Raw genomic sequence first — 25,129 nt, forward strand, 5'->3', positions numbered from 1 at the left:
TCTGTCAAGACTGGCCCGTACGGGCAGGGGTACTTTTACCTTTACCTTTAACTTGCCAGACGGGAGATAAACAACGCACTCAGATTTCTATTGTAGACCACCTTTTCTGTGATGTAGGTATGATGTTTGGGGGGGGTGGTCTTGGACTCCAGGGCGGGCAATTTAAAATGTCTATATAAGGGTGGGCACACCTTTGTTTGGGGTCCTCCTCCTCTCTCCTGCGTGTGAGGGGAGCACCCTGTTGCAACAGCTTTAATAAAGATCAGGCTTACTAGCTGCTTTGCTTCTCGTTATTTTCTGGTTAGCCTCTGTTATTTTCGCCTACTGATAGAGAACCTACAGAAGGACTCTGTATGGGCTCTTGGGTACCCCATAAGGGAAAAGGAGCAGTGTTTTTTATCTCATAACAGCAGCTTTTTATGTTTCCCCCACCCACCTCTTTCCCCTTTTCAAGTGACTCCTCAGAACACAACACACAGAAATGCACATTTTCTTCTTGGGAACAAATTGCTTTTATTCATATAAATACAGAGACTTTAGATGCCAGGGAAGGCAACCAGCCTCCTTTGGCCACATAAGTAGGCCACGTGTAACCCCATTGACAAAACTGCGCCTGACCCTAAGGCAGAAGAAGAATTTCTCACAGGGTTGGGGTATTTTTTGGAGGAGACGAACTCTGCCTGCTCCCCCAATCAGACAAGCCATGCTTAGAACTTACCAGCAATAAATAAGGTTCTTTTAAACCATAAATATGTAAACAGTCCCAGCGGGCAGTAAGGGAACTCCAGGCCGAGGAATTTATACTCATAAAAGTTAAATGGAACATGTAAAAAGGTAAAGGCAAAACATAAAAAAAACAGAGGGCAGCTGTGAGGTAAGGCCCAAAGCACAGCTAAAATGAGGGTTGGGCAAGCCAACCAATTGAATAGCAGCTCTCACTTTGAACTGCTTTTTAGTTCTTCAGAAATGCTACGTGAATGTTCATAGACTTTTATGGTTCCTTTATCGCCTAATGTTTTCTTGCTGCAGAGAGCAGTTGACGAAAAACCATTTCTTACATCCCTGTCACACTGTACATCTAAAGCACATTTTTTTATCGCCTTTAACCGTCATGGCTTCCCCCCAAAGAATCCTGGGAACTATAGTTCACCCCTCACAGAGCTACAGTTCCCAGCACCCTTGACAAACTACAGTCCCCAGAATTCTTTGGGAGAGCCTAAAGTTGTTAAAATGGTGTGAGGTGTATGTTGTGACCTTGGTGGCATGATGGGGAAACCAGCCAATCGCTTCCCACATGCGAGTTTTCAGTTCAAACCTGCAACGGTCATATCCCTCACACCTCCTGAGTCTGGCCTTGCAGGGGAAAAGAAATGTCTCGACTAAATGTAGCAAAGTGAACTTTGGGAGCAACCCCACCTCTCTAGAAAAGAAAATAAAAGTTTCCTTTTGTCTTCACTCTAAACCAGGCATAGGCAAACTCCGGCCCTCCAGATGTTTGGGACTACAATTCCCATCATCCCTGACCACTGGGTCCTGTTAGCTAGAGATGATGGGAATTGTAGTCCCAAACATCTGGAGGGCCGGAGTTTGCCTATGCCTGCTCTAAACTGTACGTAAGTTTGCAGACACAAGCTACAATGGACCTAAACAGAAGAGGGGGGGGGGCAGGAACTTCACATAAGGCAGAGTGAGAAATGGAGATTATATTAAAGTTTTTCAGGGATGCAAGTAAGATTTAGAAAGAAAGAAACCACATGGGCTGTAATAGTTTCTCTAAGTCTCATAGATCATGTGCTATTCACAGATAATGTGCTTTTAGAACACAGGAAAATGAGAAACAATAGCTTTACATTGTGGGGGAAATCACTTTTTTATCATTTTCATGCACTCTTCTCACTTGCAATGCCAGGATCACCTGTTCTGCAAATGGTCTCCTCTGCTCATCCTCTCAAGGAACTTAATGGGAGGAATTGAATGTCCCGAGACAAAACAGATGCCAACTCAACGTTGCACTAAAATCGATGTGTCCCAGCAAGCATTTTGGCCAATTGGAGCAATTGCTGCCCCTTGTGTGCTGTTTTATTTGACCTCTCCGCTGCCGCCACCCCAAGCCAATTTTGAGGGTGAATAGAGGGGGAGCACTATTACAAAAGCCGAAGCCCACGCACATGGCTTTTGCTGATGGGACTCATTAGCTGAGTCATTCCCACCATTGTAACTAGGCTGGGATAGCTCAGTCGGTAGAGCACGAGACTCTGAATCTCAGGGTTGTGGGTTTGAGTCCCACATTGGACAAAAGATTGAGAAAAATAGGGCTGTAGTGTCTGGATTGCGGTTAGAAATGTGCATACCATCTGGAGTGTGTCTTCACAGCAGCCCCCAAACTGCAGCAACCCCAATTTGAAAGGAGTTTCAGCAGCTGGTCAGAGGTAATTTATGCCACGCTGAGGACACAAGCAAGTACCAGATTCATGCTGAGCAGCCAGCAGATCTCCTTGCCACACAACCAGATCACCCCACCCTCACAATCCTTCTGGAAGTGGGATGGGCGGTTGTGTAGGGAACTCCTGGCCACAGACTCGCCATCCAATTCAGGGTGGTCCACAACTTGCCACCCTAGGAGCAAGCCTGTGTGAACCCCCGCCAAACTCCTTGAACGATGAACTGGTCTAGCACCTCTTTCCTCCAAATCCAGATATGGGAGGCAAGCAGATAGGATAAAACAATTCGGCCCTGTCTCTGCATCAGGCATGATTGGACAATCACTGGACAAACCACCCCTTCTAAAGGGACACGAGACAGGAGGACCAGATCCTAAATTTGAAAAACATGACTTCCCTACAAAGAATATTGGCACTCACCAAGCTACAATTCCCAGCAACCTCAACAAACCACAGTTCCCAGGATTCTTTGCGGGAAGCTGTGTGCTTTAAATGTAGTAGGTTGCAGCAATGGCCGCTGTTCCAGAAGTCTTACTTTTAAATTAGGAGGTAGGCCTAGATGACAGCAGCTCATGCAGAAATTAAAGGGGTGAGATTCTCTGTTCTGACTCATGGACATTCCAAAGGAAAGGTTTTCAGGTGTAACAACAGCACCTGCACTTCCAATTTTAACAACAACAACAACAACTAAAAGCATGGCTTGGCCATCAGAAATTTGGGGGACACTTACTTCTACTAATTCAAGTCAGATCCAAAATGTGTACTGCTTCAGCTTTCCATATGATAAAAATAAATATTCATGCCAAAAGCATTTCCTTATTCCTTATCCTATATTATCTACATGGCAAAAATAACCCAAAAAACCTTCAGGACATTGCATGTGAGAACGCAAAAAAATATAAATAAAATCTTAAGCTTCTGCAGAACTATGAAGTATTGTAACAATGCTGCTAAAATCCACACTAGTGGCTAGTAAATTATGAACTCCTCAAAACAGCCCCCGCTCCCAAGTTCTGTTAATTTCACACACAAATGTCTATCAATTTTTCTAACTATTTGAGCCTCAAAATAATAATAGTAATTATTATGATGAACATTTCTGAAGGTGAAGTCCTGAAACAAAGTACAATCTGAAACAAACCCAAGTGACTTCGTTGGGGCTATGTTCACATGTGGAAAAGTACAGAACATGCTTTGCAAAAAAAAAACCAAATGCGTATTTTTTAAAAGGTCCTTATTCTATTATTAGGACCTCCAGTCCTTGGCACTTCCTGCTAGAAGGATCTTAAGACCTTTGCTAAAACTGGACAGCTGCATGGGAAGGCAGTGCCAAATGTTTGCAACCGAATGCCAAGGCTTTACCTCAGCAACCGTGGCCCAAAATGCAATGCTTTACTCTCTGCCGCCCCCCCCCCCCGGGTGAAGGAAATGCATCCATTCACTTATCAGGGGTCAGCAACCTTTTTCAGCCGTGGGACAGTCCACTGTCCCTCAGACTATATTTTGGAGGGGGGGGGAAATGAACGAATTCCTATGCCCCACAAATAACCCAGAGATGCATTTTAAATAAAAGGACACATTCTACTTGTGTAAAAACACACTGATTCCCAGACCATCCGCAGGCCAGATTGAGAAGGCGATTGGGCCGCATCCGGCCCCCGGGCCTTAGGTTGCCTACCCTTGACTTATATGGAAAAAGGAATGGGGCACACTCAAGAGCACCACTGTCAGTCTGCCCCACTGTCCGCCTGCTCTCTGCCAGCCCAGACCTGCCTGCCTTCTTATTTAAAACCAGAGGGTGGTGCTGCTTGTCAGCTTCCACCTGCTTAGTGCTGCCCCCTATAGGACTCGACAGGGAGGAGGATGGGGACAAAAGTAGAATTCATTGGTTCTGCCTGCCATTGGCTCTGGCGCCACCTACTGCCTGCCTCCCTCCTTCCTGCCCTATCAGTCCCAATATCAAACAGCCACCATTGGAACAAGGATTTTTGCACCTTAAGCAAAGATGGGAGTTTGGTGCAAATGTAGCCTTCTTCTGGTGCTCGGACAGCAAACCGAAAATGCTATTCACGCCAAGGGAGAAAATCGGAGGAAGTCCTCAGTACCTCACAGCAATCTGGCACCTCAGATATTATCACCTCCACTAGCTGCACTTTTACCTTGGAATACAGTGGTACCTCTGGTTAAGTACTTAATTCGTTCCGGAGGTCCGTTCTTAACCTGAAACTGTTCTTAACCTGAAGCACCACTTTAGCTAATGGGGCCTCCTGCTGACGCTGCGCAGCCGGAGCACGATTTCTGTTCTCATCCTGAAGCAAAGTTCTTAACCCGAGGTACTATTTCTAGGTTAGCAGAGTCTGTAACCTGAAGCATATGTAACCTGAAGCGTATGTAACCCAAGGTACCACTGTAGTGAGGATTTTCCTCAACTCTACAATCTACCTTGCTTGCCATACGTTACAGCAAAACCCAAAGTTTTGCACCTTTCGGCTGATTTATGCAAATAATAATATTTTTAAAAAAATCCAGGCAGCCTGTACAAACTAACTCAAACTTTGCATGATGAAATCAGAATATTGCCCATTTGCTTGCTAGCTGGGCTATATAAACAGCTCTGGTCATCACCTCATCAAAGGAAGAACGTCAAAACACATTAAGAGCCAGCTGATCGACGTAGCAGACGGAATGAAAGGGAGGGATAAGGAGTCTAGGTAGCCTGACTTCCGATTGCAGGCCTGTGTGGGTCACATTTCCAGATGTTCCCCTGCTAAAAAGCCCCTTCTGTAGCATGCAGGCAGCTAAGACAACAGGTAAAGCGCTAAGCTAAGCATTTCTCTCCAGTGTACTGGTTTACTACATAAAGGATTTGTGTGTTTCTTTTATGTGGAGAAACATTAAAAAACACAGCTTCTCTCCACGCTGCTAGAAGTGGAGCAGTCTAGCGTTCCATTCTCTCATTCCACATAGCATGTAAAACATTTCCAAGAATAATTATCCCCCTCAAGCCTCACCAAGCGCAGCTGAAAGTGAACCCTGTCTTGTCTTCATTTCCTTTTTCATTTCCTTTTTCAAACTCCAGCTGAGTATACACTTTGAGGCACATTCTTTTCTGCAGTTTGTTAAGGGCTGCTGGGAATCGTAACTCTGTGAGGGGTAAATGACAGCGCCTGTAATTATTTGAGGAAATGAATGTGCTTCACATAAACACAGCCTGGATCCACAGTCAGCGTTAAACCTGAGTCCTATTGCATTATGTCCTATTGTACCTTGGTGATAGTAAGAGTTAATACTGTAGCAGACGGGTGGGGAATCTGTGGCCCTTCGCATCTTGGGGGACTCCAACTCCCATCAGCCCAAGCAGCATGGCCCGCAGTCAGGGATGATGGGAGTTGTAGTCCCAAAAACATCAGAAAGGGCACCAGTTTTCCCTCCAAGAGATGAGGGTACCTTAGCAGATGCTCCCCCAAAATCAGCCAGCAGCTGCCTCTTAACAGCTGTCACTGGGTGGTTTAAGCACATATCATTTTTTTAAAAAATATAGACAACAGAGCAAACGACGAAGTTTCTGTCTACACTGATTTCTGTTGCTAACCTGAGTTTCTGAGAATGTGCTTCAAAAGGAGGAGGGGAAATATACACATTTCTAATAAATACATATTGCCTTTCCATTTAGTCAATAATTTAAAATATTTGTCTTGATCTATGATTGGAGGACTAAGCTCTGAAGCCCCTTCCAACATTGTGGTGCAAACAAAGAGACTGAAGCAAATTACTGAAAAAATTGCAAGCCTGAACCATTAGATGATTTTGCGGTGACGCCTACATGGTTAAAATTTGAAAATGCCAGGGAACTGGAGTTTTGGTAAAATACTACAAACTGGCCCATCTTCTCTGTTGAAATGTCAAAACAGAAATCTCAACTTATCTCTGCAAAATAATGTTAGCTTGTTGAAACTTTCCTACAATTAGTTTCTGTCACCTTTCTGGAAGTTTAGTCCCCATTAGAAAGAGTATTCAGATTTTTGCCAGAAAGAATGTGATGTCTTTTTTAAAAGTCCAATTGAAAAGGCATTTTCTAAATCCAACCTTTTCAGTGTTAGAATTTCAAAGAGAAATATGGCCAGCTTCCACAAGGCATAGATTTCTGCAAGAGGTTCGGAACCGGGAAATATGAAATAGGAACATTGCATTTAAACGTAATACATTTCCTGTTTTCAGTCTCTTTGCTAAATTCAGCACCTAAATCCCCCCCCCCAATTCTTCTCAAGTATTTGATCCTGCTGAATTGTCCTTTTGCGGTTTTTCCTGCAGCTTTCATAGCTCAGAGCTGCCAAAATTAAAAAATGGCACAATCATTTCCTGCCCTGCAGCCCCCTGGAACCCCCCAAACTGCTCCCAGTCTTCACCAAAAGGTCCTGCAGGAAAAAAAGGTTTCTTCCACTATGAAAGAAAATATCAACCATCCTAAAAATAAAAACGAAACAAAAAAGCTATAGGTAACAAAAGCGGGGTTTCTTCTCGGTTGGGAAAAAATGCCAAGATGAGGTACCACAGCGCATCTCGGTTTAGGACACTCTCCTCCTCTGCCAGCTTCTCCTCAAGTCCTCGCCAGCTACGTCAACCATTTGGCAATGCAAGTGTCATAAACTGTGAGGTTGGAATGCCAGTTTGTGTGGGTGACGCCTGGCATTTTGTAAAAAACGATGTCGCCTCGAGCGTCCAGAGTCTTCAAGCCAAAGGTATCCAGCAGGTAGACCTGAGAGAAAGGAGAAAGGAGGTCATTTAAACTCCTATTCAAAAAATAAGAATAAAAAAAATGGCCCTGTCATGAAGCTGAAGACAAAACCACTTGCGTGGGATTTTTTAACCAGTTAATATGTCGCTTGGTTGTGCCTTTAGATTGCAATGCGCAAGAGACACATACCTTTCCACGGGATTTTGAGGTCCGGTTCTTACACACGTGTTTTAATTAGGCCATGAATGCTTTGAGTTTCCTCTGATATTTCAAATCCAGAAGCATCCCCACCCCCGCCAGACTTCAGGAGCCATTTTGAAGGTCTTATGGAAGAAAACCAGCCTAGAAATATTTACTTTCAAAATCTAGGCCTTCAGGTAGGTTGATGAGGAGCGGACTTGCAATTGAGAGGAACATTCTAAGATATATACAGTGGTACCTTGGTTCTCGAACTTAATCCGTCTGTCCGACTCCAGAAACGGTTGAAAAACCAAGGCACGACTTCTGATTGGCTGCAGGAGCTTCCTGCACTCAAAGTGGAAGCCGCGTCAGACACTTGGCTTCCAAAAAACATTCGTAAACTGGAACACTTACTTCTGGGTTTGCAGCGTTTGGGAGCTGATTTGTTTGAGAGCCAAGCCGTTTGAATACCAAGGTACCACTGTGTGTGTGTGTGTACATTTAAAAATATCAATGGAAATCCAAGTTAAAAACAAGTTATTAAAAATTCAAAACATCATCCTTTCCCAGTACCAACTTCCTTTCCGAGTAAACCAAAAAATACATTTATTTTGACATGCTGATGCCCCCGGCTCTGTCCCCCCAATTAGGCAGTCTAGCTTCACTCACCGGCTGTGATGTCATATTTCTCACATTCTCGTTATCATCATAGAAGGCAAACAGACTGCAGGGAGAAGAGGGAAGAAAAAGGTTTCATTACAAGGACAGTGCTTGATCTCTCTCTCTCTCTCTCTCTCTCTCTCTCTCTCTCTCACACACACACACACACACACACACACGGCTGAGATCCAACCCCATGACCTGAAACCACTGCCTGTGTTTGTTTGCTTTCTTCCTCCTCCCTCCCCAATCCCTTTTCCTTTCATGTCACATCTTTCAAATTGTAAAGGCTGAAAGCCACACTGGGAGTCTTTCTTGACAGGAGGCCGGAGCGAAAATGCTTCAAATAAACAAATTCTGTGATAAGACCCATATGAAAAGTATGCACCTGCAATTTTATCCAGACTAATAAGTCTATGGCGCTGTGGGTTAAAGCCTCAGCGCCTAGGACTTGCCGATCGAAAGGTCGGCGGTTCGAATCCCTGTGGCGGGGTGCGCTCCCGCTGCTCGGTCCCAGCGCCTGCCAACCTAGCAGTTCAAAAGCACCTCCGGGTGCAAGTAGATAAATAGGGACCGCTTACCAGCGGGAAGGTAAACGGCGTTTCCGTGTGCGGCTCTGGCTCGCCAGAGCAGCGATGTCACGCTGGCCACGTGACCCGGAAGTGTCTCCGGACAGCGCTGGCCCCTGGCCTCTTGAGTGAGATGGGCGCACAACCCCAGAGTCTGTCAAGACTGGCCCGTACGGGCAGGGGTACCTTTACCTTTAATAAGTCTATTAAAGGTTACCAGCTAGTCACCTACAAATGTTTAAGTTAATCTTTTGATGCCTAAAAACAAAGAATAAATTTATTTCCTATTGATTTTTTTTGGGGGGCGGTGTGCATTGAAAGTTTCCCTCCCTATTTGTCAGGAGGCAATTCCTATCTGCCCTGGATGAGAAACAGTTTTGCTTACATGCCTGCTGCAGTCCTGTTTTGTTTGCTGTTTGAAGAAGAAGAAGAAGAGTTTGGATTTGATATCCCGCCTTTCACTCCCCTTCAGGAGTCTCAAAGCGGCTCACATTCTCCTTTCCCTTCCTCCCCCACAACAAACACTCTGTGAGGTGAGTGGGGCTGAGAGACTAAGGAGAAGTGTGACTGGCGCAAGGTCACCCAGCAGCTGCATGTGGAGGAGCGGGGAAGCGAACCCGGTTCACCAGATTACGAGACTACTGCTCTTAACCACTACACCACACTGGCTCTCTCTTGCTACACTCTACAGCGGTTTGAATATATTCTCCCTACGTTGGAGCACCTACCACTACAATATTACTGGACATTGACTATTGCGCCTTTGTCACGGTGTTCCCACGGTTATTACACTTACTATTTCTTGTTTATGAACTTTTGCATAACTATGCATGTATTATATGTGGGTGCTTATGATTTATGACCTAACTATTGATAATACATTATTAGCCACGTGCTGCGTTTGGATTTGAGCAGTACGGGATATAGCATGCAGGTTGTAAAATCAACACCCTGCAATATTTCAAGGTTTTTGTTTCCTTTTGCAAAATTCAGTATATTTCAGGGCAGCATCACCAGCACTTATTTAAAAAAAAAATTCCCACATGTATCTACATGGCAAAAATAACCCAAAAAACCTTCAAGACATTGCATGTGAGAATGCAAAAAAATATAAATAAAATCTTAAACTTCTGCAGAACTATGAAGTATTGTAACAATGGCCACATCTATTAAGGGATTTCGCCACCTAACAGAGAGGCACTGTGGCAGTGCTGAATTTCTCTCTCTCTCTCTCTCTCTCTCTCTCTCTCTCTCTCTCTCAAATATTTATACCTAACAAAGGAAGCTCCCTCATATACTGAATCAGACCATTGGGTTCATTTAACTCAGTATTGTCGACACTGCCCAGGATCTGAGAAAGGTGTTTCTCTCAGCCCTGCATGGAAATCCTAGGGCTGTTTTATTCCAAAGCACAGGCTCTGCTACTGAGCTACAGACCTGCTCTACCTACTCTCAAGGCAGCTTATCTGAAATACAACAAAGCAAGCAATGAAAGTTAGCATACAAAACAAAATCAACATCTTTCTGTATGCAACAACAGCAGCGAGAACGTTGGTAGCCAGACACTGGAAAGGAAATTACCGTATTTTTCACTCTATAGGACGCACCGGACTATAGGAGGGGGAGAACAGGGAGGAAAAAAAATTATTGTTCTCCCCCTCAAAAACAAGGTCCGCCGGGCTCTGCAGGCTTGCGGATAGCTTCCTGAAGCCTGGAGAGCGAGAGGGGTCGATGCGTTCGCTCCATAGGACGCACACACATTTCCCTTTCATTTTCGGAGGGGGAAAATTACGTCCTATAGAGCGAAAAATACGGTATATCCCAACAAAAGGGGAATAGTTCAGTAAACTATGTGAGTACCTGGAGTTAGCAAAACTGACAGATTTAATAAGGCATAAATCAAAAATTAGAATTCAGAAACAATGGTAATGCTTAAACGGATATTTATACAAGCCGGGCTCAAATATGAAAGTTTGGTTGTGCCTAGACTAACCTTATGAAGAATATAGAGAACATGAAGATTTGACTGATTATGAAAGAATCTAAAGAAGGGAAATGATTGAAGAACAGATGTGAAGGTGAGCGTGATAACTAAGAGACGTGCGGTGAATGCGGAGGAAGTCTTTTATAATATTTTAACTAAGATTTATATATTGTAATGTTTGAAGCATGAATTTGGTAATATTATTGGTTATGAAAAGTATTTTCTTTTTTCAGTTTGCATTTTGGAAAACATGTATATAAATGTGTTTACAGTGTTATGTATTGTTTTGGGTTTCTTTTTCTTTTCTTGTAAAATTCAATAAAAATTAATAATAATAATAAATTAGGATACAATACTGGGGGTGGGGGCGCAGGGGCCGGAACCAGCAGCAAAGAAAGCGTACACAGTACCAATGGCCTAGGAATACAACAGCGATTCTGCCCGGCACCTAAAAAGCATTACGGCAGAAGGCCAGAGGAATAGGCAGCCTTATCTCACTTCAGAACGGGGACTTTCCAAAGCTGGCCCTCCAACAAAGATCTCAACAGTGAGACAAGTTCGTAATCTGGGCTGTGTGCTTTGACACACAAGCCTAAAAGCCTTATGGCCTTATCGGCAAGTCCGAATGGCGTCTCTGCATTGATAACATACAGGTGGGGTAGGGGGAAGAGTGACAGAGAAGGCAGAAAGCTGTGCTTGGAGACAAAAGCCTTATCCTCATTTATTATCAGTTTATTATCCTGCTCTACTGTTGGAGCATAAGCAGGCGAATGAGTCAGCAGACAGGCTGGAGACAAATCAAAACAGCAGCGGGACCGAGAGTTTTCACTCTTACACATGCAGGAAACTAGAAAGGATCCTGCACAACACAGAAGTGAGAGAAGTGGTTCTATCTGGTGCTAATGGATAAATTAATAAAACACAGTACAGTGGTACCTCGGGTTAAGAACTTAATTCATTCCAGAGGTCCGTTCTTAACATGAAACTGTTCTTAAACTGAAGCACCACTTTAGCTAATGGGGCCTCCTACTGCTGCAGTGCCGCCGGAGCAAGATTTCTGTTCTCATCCTGAGGTAAAGTTATTAACCCGAGGTACTATTTCTGGGTTAGCGGAGTCTATAACCTGAAGCGTCTGTAACCCGAGGTACCACAGTAAAAGCAATCCAGAATCTTAATTTACTCATATTACAGTGGTACCTCGGATTAAGTACTTAATTCGTTCCGGAGGTCCGTTCTTAACCTGAAACTGTTCTTAACCTGAGGTACCACTTTAGCTAATGGAGCCTCCAGCTGCCGCAGCACCGCCACAGCATGATTTCTGTTCCCATCCTGAAGCAAAGTTCTTAACCCGAGGTAATATTTCTGGGTTAGCAGAGTCTGTAACCTGAAGCGTATGTAACCAGAGGAACCACTGTATTGGGACTTTAAACTGTATTTAACGCACACACCCAATGCATCAACATAGTTCAGGAACACTTGCCTCTACCCCTGAGGTTTTTAAGCAGAGTTTGGATGGCCATCCGTCATGGATGCTTTGGTTGAGATCCCTGCATTGCCGGGGCTTGGACTAGATGACCCTCAGGGTCCCTCGCAACTCTACAATTCTATGATTTTATATTGTTGGGCTCCAACTCCCATCAACCCCAGCCAGCATGGTCAATGGTGCAGGATGATGGGAGTTGTAGTCCCAAAAGGGAAACAGATAGCTTGTCCCTGATCTACTTCATCAAGATCCGAATCTCCCCCTCTCCTTATGGCTTCCAGGTGCCATAAGAAAGCTGCAGAGATAGAACAGGATAGTGCGCACCCCGGAAATGATCTCTTTCAGCTTCTGCCTTCCGGAAGAAGGTACAGGGTTATAAAGACGAGGACTAGCTGCCTGAAAAACAGTTTCTATCCAAATGCGATTTTGGTTTTAAATGCAGTACAAGGAGTCTCTATGGGAGTATATTGTGTTTAATATACATATATATTGAGTATATTGTGTTTAAAAATGGGGTATTGGAGTTTTTAGGGGGCTAACCAGGTTGGAATAGCTGGGATAGCAGGCTTGTTGGTTTCTGAATGTCTTATGTAGATTTTTTCCATTCCGTTGTTCTGTATGGGAGAAAGACAATAAGATTATCGTATTGCATGTATGGAAGTAAGAGCTGGACCATAAAGAAGACTGATTGCCGAAGAATTGATGCTTTTGAATTATGGTGCTGGAGGAGACTCTTGAGAGTCCCATGGACTGCAAGATGATCAAACCTCTCCATTCTGAAGGAAATCAGCCCTGAGTGCTCACTGGAAGGACAGATCCTGAAGCTGAGGCTCCAATACTTTGGCCACCTCATGAGAAGAGAAGACTCCCTGGAAAAGACCCTGATGTTGGGAAAGATGGAGGGCACAAGGAGAAGGGGACAACAGAGGACGAGATGGTTGGACAGTGTTCTCGAAGCTACCAGCATGAGTGTGACCAAACTGCGGGAGGCAGTGGAAGACAGGAGTGCCTGGCATGCTCTGGTCCATGGGGTCACAAAGAGTCAGACACGACTAAACGACTAAACAACAACAACAACAATCGTATCGTATCTCAACCTGGGTGAGAGGGTCTTCTCGCGGCTTCCAAAAGCTCACCTGGACTGCCATGGCGTGATTACACCATCATCCGGACCCCCAATCAGAACCATCTTTCGGATCCGCAGGAAGTTTCTCTTCCAGGCTGTATTGGGGGGGGGGGGGAGAGAGAGAGGCAAAAGATTCAGAAATCTGGTCACAAAAGTCACTGTGGAGACTCTTCTCCTTTGTCCCATTCCTCTGCCCCTAACAGACAACAACCGATCTCTCCTCACTCTGAATTCTCTGAGATGTGGACCTGAGGTAATCTACATAATTTGCTCCTGCAAGAGGTAGTGATGGCCAGCAACTTAAATTTTATTATGGCCTCACAAATTGTGGTGGGAAGGTGGGGACAGAAACAAATGAGAAACTGAAAGAAAGCAAAACTGATAGATGTGCCCATTTCCTACTGATCTCACAGTGCCTTGCTGTTTAGAAGTCTTAAGGCAAACTGCAGTAAAAAAAGAGGAATAAGCTGTGATGACTTGTTTTGTGGCTCTGCTCCCGTGCTTTTAGTTCGTTTAAATTTTTGTCGCCTGCCTTTCTTCCTATGAGGACCCCCAAGACAGCTTGAAGTATAAAAACTAGATAGCAGGTGATTAAAATAAAGCAAAACAGGGGGGGAAATACCTAGTGAAAAATCATAAAACGCAACACACACAGCACAGTCAGCAAGCATTCTGTGGCAGGAATCCAGGATCCAACTGGATCAGTTCCAAAAAGGATTGGCGAAACAAAACATAGAAAGGTTTTTACAAGCCTTTCTATAGTTGCCACAGCTGAACTGGCCTGGCAAACCTTTCTGGAGAATTCCAGCAGCCTGACATATAAACTTTTAGCAAGCAAGGATTTCCCCACCCCCACCCCCCACATTTTAACTCTCCATTTTGGGAAATGTTTAACTTGAGGCAGCGGCATTCGCGCAAACAAAAGAACACTCCATCTTCAAAACGTCGTGCTCGGTTGCCAGATGTTGTGGGCCAATAACTTGTTAAATTTCTGTGTCAGGATGCTGGCAAGGCCTTTTTTAAAAAATTAAAAAAACAGAGCTACCCTGTTCAACCTGAGACTTGGCCTGGTTGTAACACCTCAGAGGCAGTAAAAGACTATGAGGACCACAAGGGTTAATGGCAGGACAGGGGGGGCAGCCATGTTTATTCTTCATGGATCAAATGGAATTGGGGGGGGTGTCGGTGGTGGTTGTGTTGTTATTATTATTATTGTTGTTGTTGTTGTTGTTGTTAAGTTGTGGGTGAATATATCAGACGACAAAGCGATTCTTCAAACAGCTCTTGTTTATTCACAGGCCAGGACAGAACTGAACTGAAGGGTTCAGTCAGCCTGCTTATATAGAGCTCCAGTACAACGTAACTGTAACAACTTTATAAAACTATCCAATCACTGAATGTCACTTTCGATCCTTCATTTGCATAACTATCTACAGTATCCCCCTGCTGGCCCAGGGTGAGAACTTCAGTACATAACAATTATTATTATTATTATTATTATTATTATTATTATTATTATTATTATTATTATCATCATCAAAGCACAACACTCTTGCAGGTGAAGGAGAAGAGCCAGGCACTCTATCATGGCAGACACTTTTCTCTCAACTCAGCACTGACATTGGAAGTGAATCAGAACAGGGAGGAAAATGTTTGAGAAAGGAATTGGGGAGACACCTAAACGAACAAACATTGGCATCCACTGACATGACTAGTTTGGCCCTAAGAGGATAATTTGTAAGCTAGGAAGCCCCCGTTTCAATTTTCTCTTCAGCCATTGCTTCGCTGTGGGTGTGTATTTAGCGACGGAGGTCTCCTTCCACCTCACGAACGAAATTATGAGCAAGACTATAAACATTTAAACATATGTTTAAAGAAGGTTGGAAAACGTTTATAGAATATAGGGAGGAAAACTGTGTTTATTTGAAAACGTAGCCAGCATTAAGATAAACTCAACAGTGTAAATAGGTTTCGATGGATGTAATAATGGAATACTGACTGGTTTAGTTTATATAAAATATGCAGGGATTTGTGTTTTGGAAAATGAACCATGGAAAGAGAAGAAAGGAAGTCATTGGTGTTTTAAGGTTGTTTGAATGAATTTTCTAAAATGTAAAACAGAAAATGTAATAAAAATTATAGAAGAAAAAAAGAAATTATGAGGTAGACTACCTGAGAGACCTAGCTGACCAAAGATTAGCAACGCGGACCTAAGTCACCCAAGGCTGTGGGGCTGAATGGACAGGTTTTCAGGATAAGACAAGCATCATCTGTAAGTGGGGATGTGGGGTAGGCCTCCCAAGTGGGGCTAGCCTACCACTCCCCCTTTTACATTGGGAACTGAGGAACAACACCACTTTATTACCTGTTGCGTTGGGATGGAGCCTCTCGTCATTCAACAGAGCCAGGAAGTTGCTATTGTTGAGGTAAAGATCCCGATGATGTGGATCTGAAAAAGGCAGAGAAATCTCGTTTGCTTTCTACACTGGCCTTTTCCCACAGAACCCAGGAGACAGGCTCCAACTCCTCCCTCCCCCTTATTTTTAATATAAAATAAATAAATAACATTTAAAAAACCAGTCTCTTTTTTGCGGGGGGGGGGGGGGGCGGCGGCGGCGAAGGCTTTAGATTTGAACATAGCCCTGGAACTTATTTTTATTGGCAGGTTTTATCTCTGGAACAAGCGTAGCAGTAGCAAGAAGCCACAACTGACTCAGAGCATGCACAGAGTGCATTTCCCTGCAACGGAACAATTCTTATTTATTTTGTCTATCTCCAACCTCCTTCTCCAAAGAGCTCAAGGTTCTTTCCCCTGCTCTTTTAATCCCCACAACAACCCCGTAAGGCAGGTTAGGCTGAGAGGCAGTGAAAGGCCCAAGGCCACTCTGTGAGAGCTTCATGTCTGAGTGAAGATTTGAATTCTGGTCCTAGTCTGATAGGGGACACTGGTGGCGCTGTGGGTTAAACCACAGAGCCTAGGGCTTGCCGATCAGAAGGTCAGCGGTTCGAATCCCCACTATGGGGTGAGCTCCCGTTGCTAGGTCCCTGCTCCTGCCCACCTAGCAGTTCGAAAGCACATCAAAGTGCAAGTAGATCAATAGGTATCGCTCCGGCGGGAAGGTAAACGGCGTTTCCGTGCGCTGCTCTGGTTCGCCAGAAGTGGCTTAGTCATGCTGGCCACATGACCCGGAAGCTGTACACCGGCTCCCTCGGCTAGTAAAGCAAGATGAGCGCCGCAACCCCAGAGTTGGTCACGACTGGACCTAATGGTCAGGGGTCCCTTTACCTTTACCTAGTCTGACAATCTAACCACTACAACCATGCAGACTACTCCCAGAGACCAGGGATCCCGACGTACAAAACCACTCTCCTTCTCCAACCCATCTACCCAAATTTGCTTTGTATTCATCCTTCCTGGCAGATCAGTGGTGGTGACCCACTGTTTCACAACCCCCATTATACTCGCTGGCCCCCCAAAAGAGGCAGATTTCGGGGAGTGCAACTGGCTCACCGGGTGCTGAGCCAAGAGCATGCTACAACAACGATGATTGACCGGAACACGAAAGGCGGGAAGGATACCCAATTCAGGCATCGCACAGGGCACCACTGAAACTTTAAAGCTGAAAGTCTGCCACTGCCTTCAAGCCACAGCTACCTGCACCTATACCAGAGCTGACACAGGACGTCAGGTGTGGGGCAGGTAAAGATGCATCTCAGCCAATCAGCTGATTGCTGACACTACCAAAGAGTTATGGACATAACTTGATTCCAAAATAAGAGGAGCATTGCTAATCAACAACAACAACAATTTGTTATTTATACCCTGCCCATCTGGCTGGGTTTCCCCAGCCACTCTGGGCGGCTTCCAACTGAATCTTTAAAACAATACAGTGTCAGACATCAAAAACTTTCCTAAATAGGGCCGCCTTCAGTTGTCTTTTAAAAGTAAAATAGTTGTTTATTGCCTTGACATCTGCTGGGAGAGCATTCCACAGGGCAGGCGCCACTACCGAGAAGGCCTTCTGCCTGGTTCCCTGTAACCTCACTTCTCGCAGCGAGGGAACCGCCAGAAGGCCCTCGGCGCTGGACCTCAGTGTCCAGGCTGGATGATGGGGGTGGAGACGCTCCTTCAGGTATACAGGACCGAGGACGTTTAGGGCTTTAAAGATCAGCACCAACACTTTGAATTGTGCTTGGAATGTACTGGGAGCCAGTGTAGGTCTTTCAAGACCGGTGTTCTATGGTCTCGGCGGCCGCTCCCAGTCACCAGTCTGGCTGCCACATTCTGAATTAGTTGTAGTTTCCGGGTCACCTTCAAAGGTAGCCCCACGTAGAGCGCATTGCAGTAGTCCAAGCGGGAGATAACTAGAGCATGCAGCACTCAGGCGAGACAGTCTGCAGGCAGGTAGGGTCTCAGCCTGCGTACCAGATGGAGCTGATAAACAACTCTACAATAAATGGCTTTGACCAGTCAAGTAATTAGTCTCCTAATACAGTATTAATGTATGGAGATGGAAATTCAAAAGGAATGTTCATCCTCTAATCTATTTCCTTATTAGAAACTCCCTGGCTCCTAATTAACTCCCATACACCCAAACTCTTATTTCGCACTGTGCAATTCTTTTTCTTTTTACAATGTGCATAATGTGTCTAGATATAAATTCGGATTAACCCTGGTGGAGTTGGAACACAGCCATTGTGGCTAGTAGCAGCCATCAATATCCTCCGTGAATATGCCTAATTCTGAGCAAAGGGAAGTCTGGGAAAAGGAAAGTCACTTGACAGGAGAGAATTGTAGAATTGGAATGACCCCAAGAGTCATCCAGGAATGCAGAAGAAGAAGAAGAGTTTGGATTTGATATCCCGCTTTATCACTACCTGAAGGAGTCTCAAAGCGGCTCACATTCTCCTTTCCCTTCCTCCCCCACAACAAACACTCTGTGAGGTGAGTGGGGCTGAGAGACTTCAGAGATGTGTGACTGGCCCAAGGTCACCCAGCAGCTGCATGTGGAGGAGCGGGGAAGCGAACCCGGTTCACCAGATTACGAGTCCACCACTCTTAACCACTACACCACACTGGCTCTCAGGACCTCCAGAACGAATTAAGTACGAAACCAGAGGTACCACTGTACTGAGGTCGAACAAATGGATCCTTGTTAGCTCCTGCAAACCGAGACCACTAAGAGCCAGAAGAAGAAAGGAAATGCCAGATTATCAGCTACAGCCATCTTCAAAGTGTCACGAGATTCTGTTGTTGTTACTGCAACAGACTAACATAATTTATTATGGCATAGGTTGCACACTTCACCAAACTGCGGGAAATCTCACAGCTGCCGATGACTCATACAAGTAAGCCAAGCCACATACTATTTGAGGTCACTGGTTTTTCTGGTCTGGAGGGCAATGCCTTTATGACATCTAAATAAGAGCATAAACATGAGCAATGACCAGCTACGGAGTAATTTCAGGGCAAGTTTAAGCAATCCCAATATCCTGCTTCCTGGTAGTGGCAAATTTCTGGAGTTCCAAAAGACAGGAAGAAGGATGGGAAATCCACAATGGAGCCTTAGTCCCTAAGAGTTAAAAGTATTAGCTGGGACATCTCTGCTTCTTATCTGTCCTCAGCCACAAATGGTCCTTGCAAGCTGCTCTCTCTCTCATCCTCAAGGATACTGATTCGAAATATGGGGATGATAACCTGGCCTACCTTACAGGGCCGTTGTAAGCACTGCCAAAATAACGTAAGCAAAAGCTGTTATGGCAAGTCAAATTGTCAAATAACAGGTGGTGGTGGAGGAACAGGGATGGTTGTGGATTCTTCTTGGGCCGTTTTCTGTAGATTCTTCCATATTGATAATAGTCACCATCATCATCATATAAATAAACATCGAGGTCCAAACTCTCATGCAAGGCATATTGCATGTATGCAACTTACATTCTTGTAAATTGGGTATGTAAATGAGAGCTACTGGGAAGCCTCAGAAACCCCAGGGCTGCTGGGATAGCTCAGTTGGTAGAACATTTCCATTTCCTCGGTCCACTATATCTGAAGGAGCATCTCCACCCCCATCATTCTGCCCAGACACTGAGGTCCAGCGCCAAGGCTCTTCTGGCGGTTCCCTCACTGCGAGAAGCCAAGTTACAGGGAACCAGGCAGAGGGCCTTCTCGGTAGTGGCACCCTCCCTGTAGAACGCCCTCCCACCAGATGTCAAAGAGAAAAACAACTACCAGACTTTTAGAAGACATCTGAAGGTAGGCCTGTTTAGGGAAGCTTTTAATGTTTGATGCATTACTGTATTTTAATATTTTGTTGGAAGCCGCCCAAAGTGGCTGGGGAAGCCCAGCCAGATGGGCGGGGTATAAATAAATTATTATTATTATTATTATTATTATTATTATTATTATTATTATTAACATGAGACTCATGGGTTCGAGCACCATGTTGGGCAAAAGATTCCTTCATTGCAGGGAGTTGGACTAGATGACCCTCGTGGTCCCTTCCAACACTTCAGTTCTATGATCTGTGATCTCGGTAGTAGCAATAATAGCAGCAGCAGCAGCAATCTCACCATTCCAGTAGTTACAGATTGAGAAATCCTGGCCCAGCTGCGTATAGCATAAACGGTACAGGTTGGATTTCATGTGCTCCGGAAAGAGCCACTTCAAGTACTTGGTGTCTGAAATGACAAAAAGAATCAAAGGAGAGTAAGCACAGACTTTGCTTCTCCCTCTGCAGTTCTTACCGTATTTTTTGCTCTATAAGATGCACCAGACCACAAGACACACCAAGTTTTTGGAGGAGGAAAACAAGAAAAAATATATTCTGAATCTCAGAAGCCAGAACAGCAAGAGGGATCGCTGCGCAGTGAAAGCAGCAATCCCTCTTGCTGTTCTGGCTTCTGGGATAGCTGCGCAGCCTGCATTCGCTCCATAAGACGCACACACATTTCCCCTTACTTTTTAGGAGGGAAAAAGTGAGTCTTATAGAGCAAAAAATACGGTATTTATTTCATTTATTTCATCCATGCTTACCATGAGACACACCTAAGCGAATTTACAAGATAATGAAGGAACAGTTACATATACAGTGGTACCTCGGGTTACATACGCTTCAGGTTACAGCCTCCACTAACCCAGAAATAGTGCTTCAGGTTAAGAACTTTGCTTCAGGATGAGAACAGAAATCGTGCTCCAGCAGCGCGGCGGCAGCAGGAGGCCCCATTAACTAAAGTGCTGCTTCAGGTTAAGAACAGTTTCAGGTTAAGAACGGACCTCCGGAACAAATTAAGTACTTAACCCGAGGTACCACTGTACAGTGGACGCTCGTGTTGCGAACGTGATCCTTGCGAGAGGCACATTCGCAACCCGCAGTGTTTGCAACCCGCAGCGCCGTGTCTGCGCACACATGGGTTGCGAATCGGTGCTTCTGCGCATGTACGACCGCCGAAACCCGGAAGTAACCCGTTCCGGTACTTCCGGGTTTTGGCGCGTCCATAACTCAAAAAAACACAACCTGAAGCGTCTGTAACCCGAGGTATGACTGTATATAAAAACAAGAACAGTGAAAACAATGGCATATGTAATTATTTTTTTTAATATACATTTATATAGAGGGGGGTGAGAGAGAAAAGGATCAAGCAGCACTCAAGCTTGCTCTTGTTGCTGAGTCGGAATCTCCCTTCTTGTAACTTGGAAGCCATTGGTTCGAGTCCTATTCTCCACAGCAGAAGGAAACATGCTTGTTCCCTCTTTCATGTTGACAGCCTTTGAGATATTTGAAGATGGCTCTCCTATCTCTGCTCTGTCTCCTCTTTCCTGGGCTAAACATACCCAGCTCCTTCGACCGTTTCCATGCCCTTGATCATCTTAGTCACCCACCTCTGCGCATGTTCCAGCTTGTCAACACCCTTCCTAAATTGTGGTGCCCTGAATTGGGACACAGTATTCCAGGCGTGGAATCACTGGCTTGCCCTTGCCCCACGACTTACCCCCATATTGCCCCATCTGTGGGGAAGAGAGAGAGATGAAGGTGTCCACGTTGTGGTCGGGCGTCGTGGAGAGGAGAGCGCGGCAGATGAGTCCTCCTGGAAGACAGAGGAAGGGGGGTCATATTTTAGAGGAAGAAGAACCCTAGTCCCGTATCATGTCAACCTTTTTCACATCGCTCCATTTCTTCAAAAAAAATATTTATTACAGGAAACACACACACAAACCCCAAACTGGTGGTCACTGCTCAGTCTTGTGGGGTCTCTTTACAGGTGAGAAGGAAGATCTTATGAAGACCCTAAAATATAATGTACTGTATTTTTCCGTGTATAAGACAAGCTTGTTTTACAGTGGTACCTCAGTTAAGTCCTTAATTCATTCTGGAGGTCCGTACTTAACCTGAAACTGTTCTTAACCTGAGGTACCACTTTAGCTAATGGGGCCTCCCGCTGCCGCCGTGCGATTTCTATTCTCATCCTGAAGCAAAGTTCATAACCCGAGTTAGCGGAGTCTGTAACCTGAAGCGTATGTAACCTGAAAAATACGGTATTTCCCAGAGTAATCAGAAAATGATAATCTCTGCATAACACTAAGAAAAACCCAGGACAATGGATTTAACACTAGCAGCGGGATGGAGCAATGGTCCAATTCTGTATAAGGCAGGTCCCTGTGTTCCTGTGACCAGACAATGGGCCATTGGCTAGACCCAGAAAGAGCGTCTGAAGCCCTCAGCTCACACATACCTTGGGAGTAGCAGATGAGATGGACTCCATCGACAGCATTCTGCATGATGGGGTAAATGGCTTGCCGGAAACCTTCCACTTGCATCCATAGAGGCTTCAGGCTCTCGGTGTGGTCAAACAGATCAATGACTGTGACGTTGGTACCCGGGTGGGTCTGCAAGGAAGTAGCAGGAACAGAGGGAGGGAGGGAGGGAGGGAGAGAGGGAGGGAGAAGAGATTCAAAAAGGACTGAAAGCTCAACCTTTCTTGTAGCACCCAAGGCTTAAGGTGGGCTGCTGCTGCCCCACCGAAAATACGTTTCTTAAAAAGTAAATATGAACTTCAGTTTTTGCAACACTGCTTTTCACAGCTAGCACTCGTGGCTCACATCATGCCAAGGCTATCTCCACACATAAATAGGGACTACTGTTCTGCTAAGTCATGGCTCCCCGGCTGCAAAGAATTCTGGGAGCTGTAGTTTGTTTCGGGAGCAGAAAGTTGTTGTTGTTGTTTACTCGTTTAGTTGTGTCTGACTCTTCGTGACCCCATGGACCAGAGCACGCCAGGCACTCCTGTCTTCCACTGCCTCCCGCAGTTTGGTCAGACTCATGCTGGTAGCTTCGAAAACATCCAACCATCTTGTCCTCTGTCGTCCCCTTCTCCTTGTGCCCTCCATCTTTCCCAACATCAGGGTCTTTTCCAGGGAGTCTTCTCTTCTCATGAGGTGGCCAAAGTCTTGGAGCCTCAGCTTCAGGATCTGTCCTTCCAGTGAGCACTCAGGGCTGATTTCTTTCAGAATGGAGAGGTTTGATCTTCTTGCAGTCCATGGGACTCTCAAGAGTCTCCTCCAGCACCAGAATTCAAAAGCATCAATTCTTTGGCGATCAGCCTTCTTTATGGTTCAGCTCTCGTTAGTAGACTCCTTTCCCCCCCAAACAGAACTATAGTTCCCAGAGCAGTTCAGCAATCTATCCCCTCTCCCAGGGAATTCTGGGAATAGGAAACAATTCAGGAACGGAAATGAACAAATAAATTAAGAGCAGAATTAGGTAGAAAAAAGCACAGGCAGCATGAGTTTTTCTGCCTGTGCTATGATGCCCAATTCTCTTGCCTAGTTTAATCGTGCCTTATATCGCTGGCAGAACCCTCACATTTTATAGGGAATTGGCAGCCAGCCACAAAGCAGAGTCCTGCTGCCATTACTGCCTAGCTGTGCCCCAAGACTCCACAAGGCAGTGCCCACATGTGGCATTGTGCAACAGCCGCTGCAAAGTCCAAAGTTACCAATGCATTCTTAAGGACTAGAAACTTGTGCATTAAAACGGTGGTGTAGCATGGGTTGCCAGTGCCCGGGGCTGCACGTAGGGGGTGGGAGGGAAATGGACGTAGCATGCATGCATGTAATAGTATCCATGTAACTCAGGAGATCCCAGCTGCAGAGATAAGAAATGAAAGAGTCGTTCCATTGTCTGGAGAAGTCGCTTCCTGGTTCGCATGTGGATGCTGGTTTCAACGGAGCCCAGCGACGGAAGCGTGCAGCTGTATTGAGGCAGCACTGGGTGTTGAAATTTTGCACCCCTAACAATTTTGCAAGGGACGCGGGTGGCGCTGTGGGTAAAACCACAGAGCCTAGGGCTTGCTGATCAGAAGATCGGCGGTTCGAATCCCCGCGACGGGGTGAGCTTCCATTGCTCGGTCCCTGCTCCTGCCCACCTAGCAGTTTGAAAGCATGTCAAAGTGAAAGTAGATAAATAGGTACCGCTCCGGCGGGAAGGTAAACAGCGTTTCCGTTCGCTGCTCTGGTTCGCCAGAAGCAGCTTAGTCATGCTGGCCACATGACTGTACGCCGGCTCCCTCGGCCAGTAAAGTGAGATGAGTGCCGCAACCTCAGAGTTGGCCACAACTGGACCTAATGGTCAGGGGTCCCTTTACCTAACAATCTGAGGCAACTGCCTCTAAGCTATGCCGCTACATTAAAAAAAACAAGCAAACATTCGGGAAACTGCATCCCATTCTGCATTTGCACCGTGTAATGCCACATACAGAGTGAGTGAGTCTTGCAAATGCTTTATCTGACTGGTGACCAGGGGCCAGTTAAGAACTCTCATAGCCTTGTGGTTCTATTTCTGCAAACGAATTTGAGACAAGCAAGCACTCAGGAGTTGCCAGAACTCCATGCTTCCTCTTTCACTACCCAGGTAACTTGCCATTCCAGCCTAACCAGTGAATCCCAGTGCAGACATCAGCCTGCCATACAGGGATCTTTGCAACGGCTCCACCTGTGATGGCTCTGAGTCACACAGGGCCTGGAGAAGTAAATAACAACCCATCCCTGCCTCTTATTAGGAGAGATGTTTACACAATTATCCCTCCTGTATTAACACTGAGAAAAAGAGAGATGGGGTGAAAACAGGGAAGAGGGCGAAGCATAAAGCCAGTTGGGTGTAGCCGCTATCTCAAGGGTGGGGAATCTTTGGCCCTCCAGATGTTATTATACTGCAACATCTGGAGGGCTAAATGTTCCCTAACCCGGGTGCGCATGTCAGGCTAGGATAGGGGAGGACCCAGTGTGGTGTAGTGGTTAAGAGCGGTAGACTTGTAATCTGGTGAACCGGGTTCGCATCTCCGCTCCTCCACATGCAGCTGCTGGGTGACTTTGGGCTAGTCACACTTCTCTGAAGTCTCTCAGCCCCACTCACCTCACAGAGTGTTTGTTGTGGAGGAGGAAGGGAAAGGAGATTGTTAGCCGCTTTGAGACTCCTTAGGGTAGTGATAAAGCGGGATATCAAATCCAAACTCCTCCTCCTCCTGTTTTGCCTTAAAACTTAACGGTGTGACCTTGAGCTAGTCATTCTCTCTCTCTCAGCATGGAATACCTCATAGGGATGTTGTTCTGAGGCATGGAATCACACTTGTTGTTGTTTAGTTGTTTAGTCGTGTCCGACTCTTCGTGACCCCATGGACCAGAGCATGCCAGGCTCTCAAGAGTCTCCTCCAGCACCATAATTCAAAAGCATCAATTCTTCAGCGATCAGCCTTCTTTATGGTCCAGCTCTCACTTCCATACATCACTACTGGGAAAACCATGGCTTTAACTATACGGACCTTTGTCGGCAAGGTGATGTCTCTGCTTTTTCAGATGATGTCTAGGTTTGTCATTGCTTTTTTCCCAAGAAGGCGTCTTTTAATTTCGTGACTGCTGTCATCATCTGCATTGATCATGGAGCCTAAGAAAATAAAAT

General features: G+C 45.4%; 1 protein-coding gene across 2 annotated transcripts in view; it reads right to left on the minus strand.

Annotated features, from left to right (window-relative positions):
* Positions 1 to 488: 488 nt before the first annotated feature.
* Positions 489 to 25,129, minus strand: part of PPT2 (palmitoyl-protein thioesterase 2) — a 61,722-nt gene continuing 37,081 nt past the window's right edge. Inside the window, exons 3-10 of one of the 2 annotated variants that reach the window (XR_014560644.1) lie at positions 21,909 to 22,062; positions 21,168 to 21,263; positions 19,749 to 19,856; positions 15,544 to 15,627; positions 13,189 to 13,273; positions 8,026 to 8,080; positions 4,547 to 7,197; positions 489 to 4,504 (exon numbers count right to left, since the gene is read on the minus strand). Coding sequence is in view for 1 of the 2 variants with exons in the window: in XM_083725169.1 (XP_083581295.1) it covers positions 7,054 to 7,197; positions 8,026 to 8,080; positions 13,189 to 13,273; positions 15,544 to 15,627; positions 19,749 to 19,856; positions 21,168 to 21,263; positions 21,909 to 22,062 (726 nt within the window). In the remaining variant the exon portion in view is untranslated. Of the gene's footprint in view, positions 7,198 to 8,025; positions 8,081 to 13,188; positions 13,274 to 15,543; positions 15,628 to 19,748; positions 19,857 to 21,167; positions 21,264 to 21,908; positions 22,063 to 25,129 lie in introns of both variants that reach the window. The other variant, XM_083725169.1, reaches the window with a different exon arrangement.

Source organism: Podarcis gaigeae (assembly GCF_964106915.1).
Source record: "Podarcis gaigeae genome assembly, chromosome: 2".
In the NCBI taxonomy this organism is placed as follows: Eukaryota; Metazoa; Chordata; class Lepidosauria; order Squamata; family Lacertidae; genus Podarcis; species Podarcis gaigeae.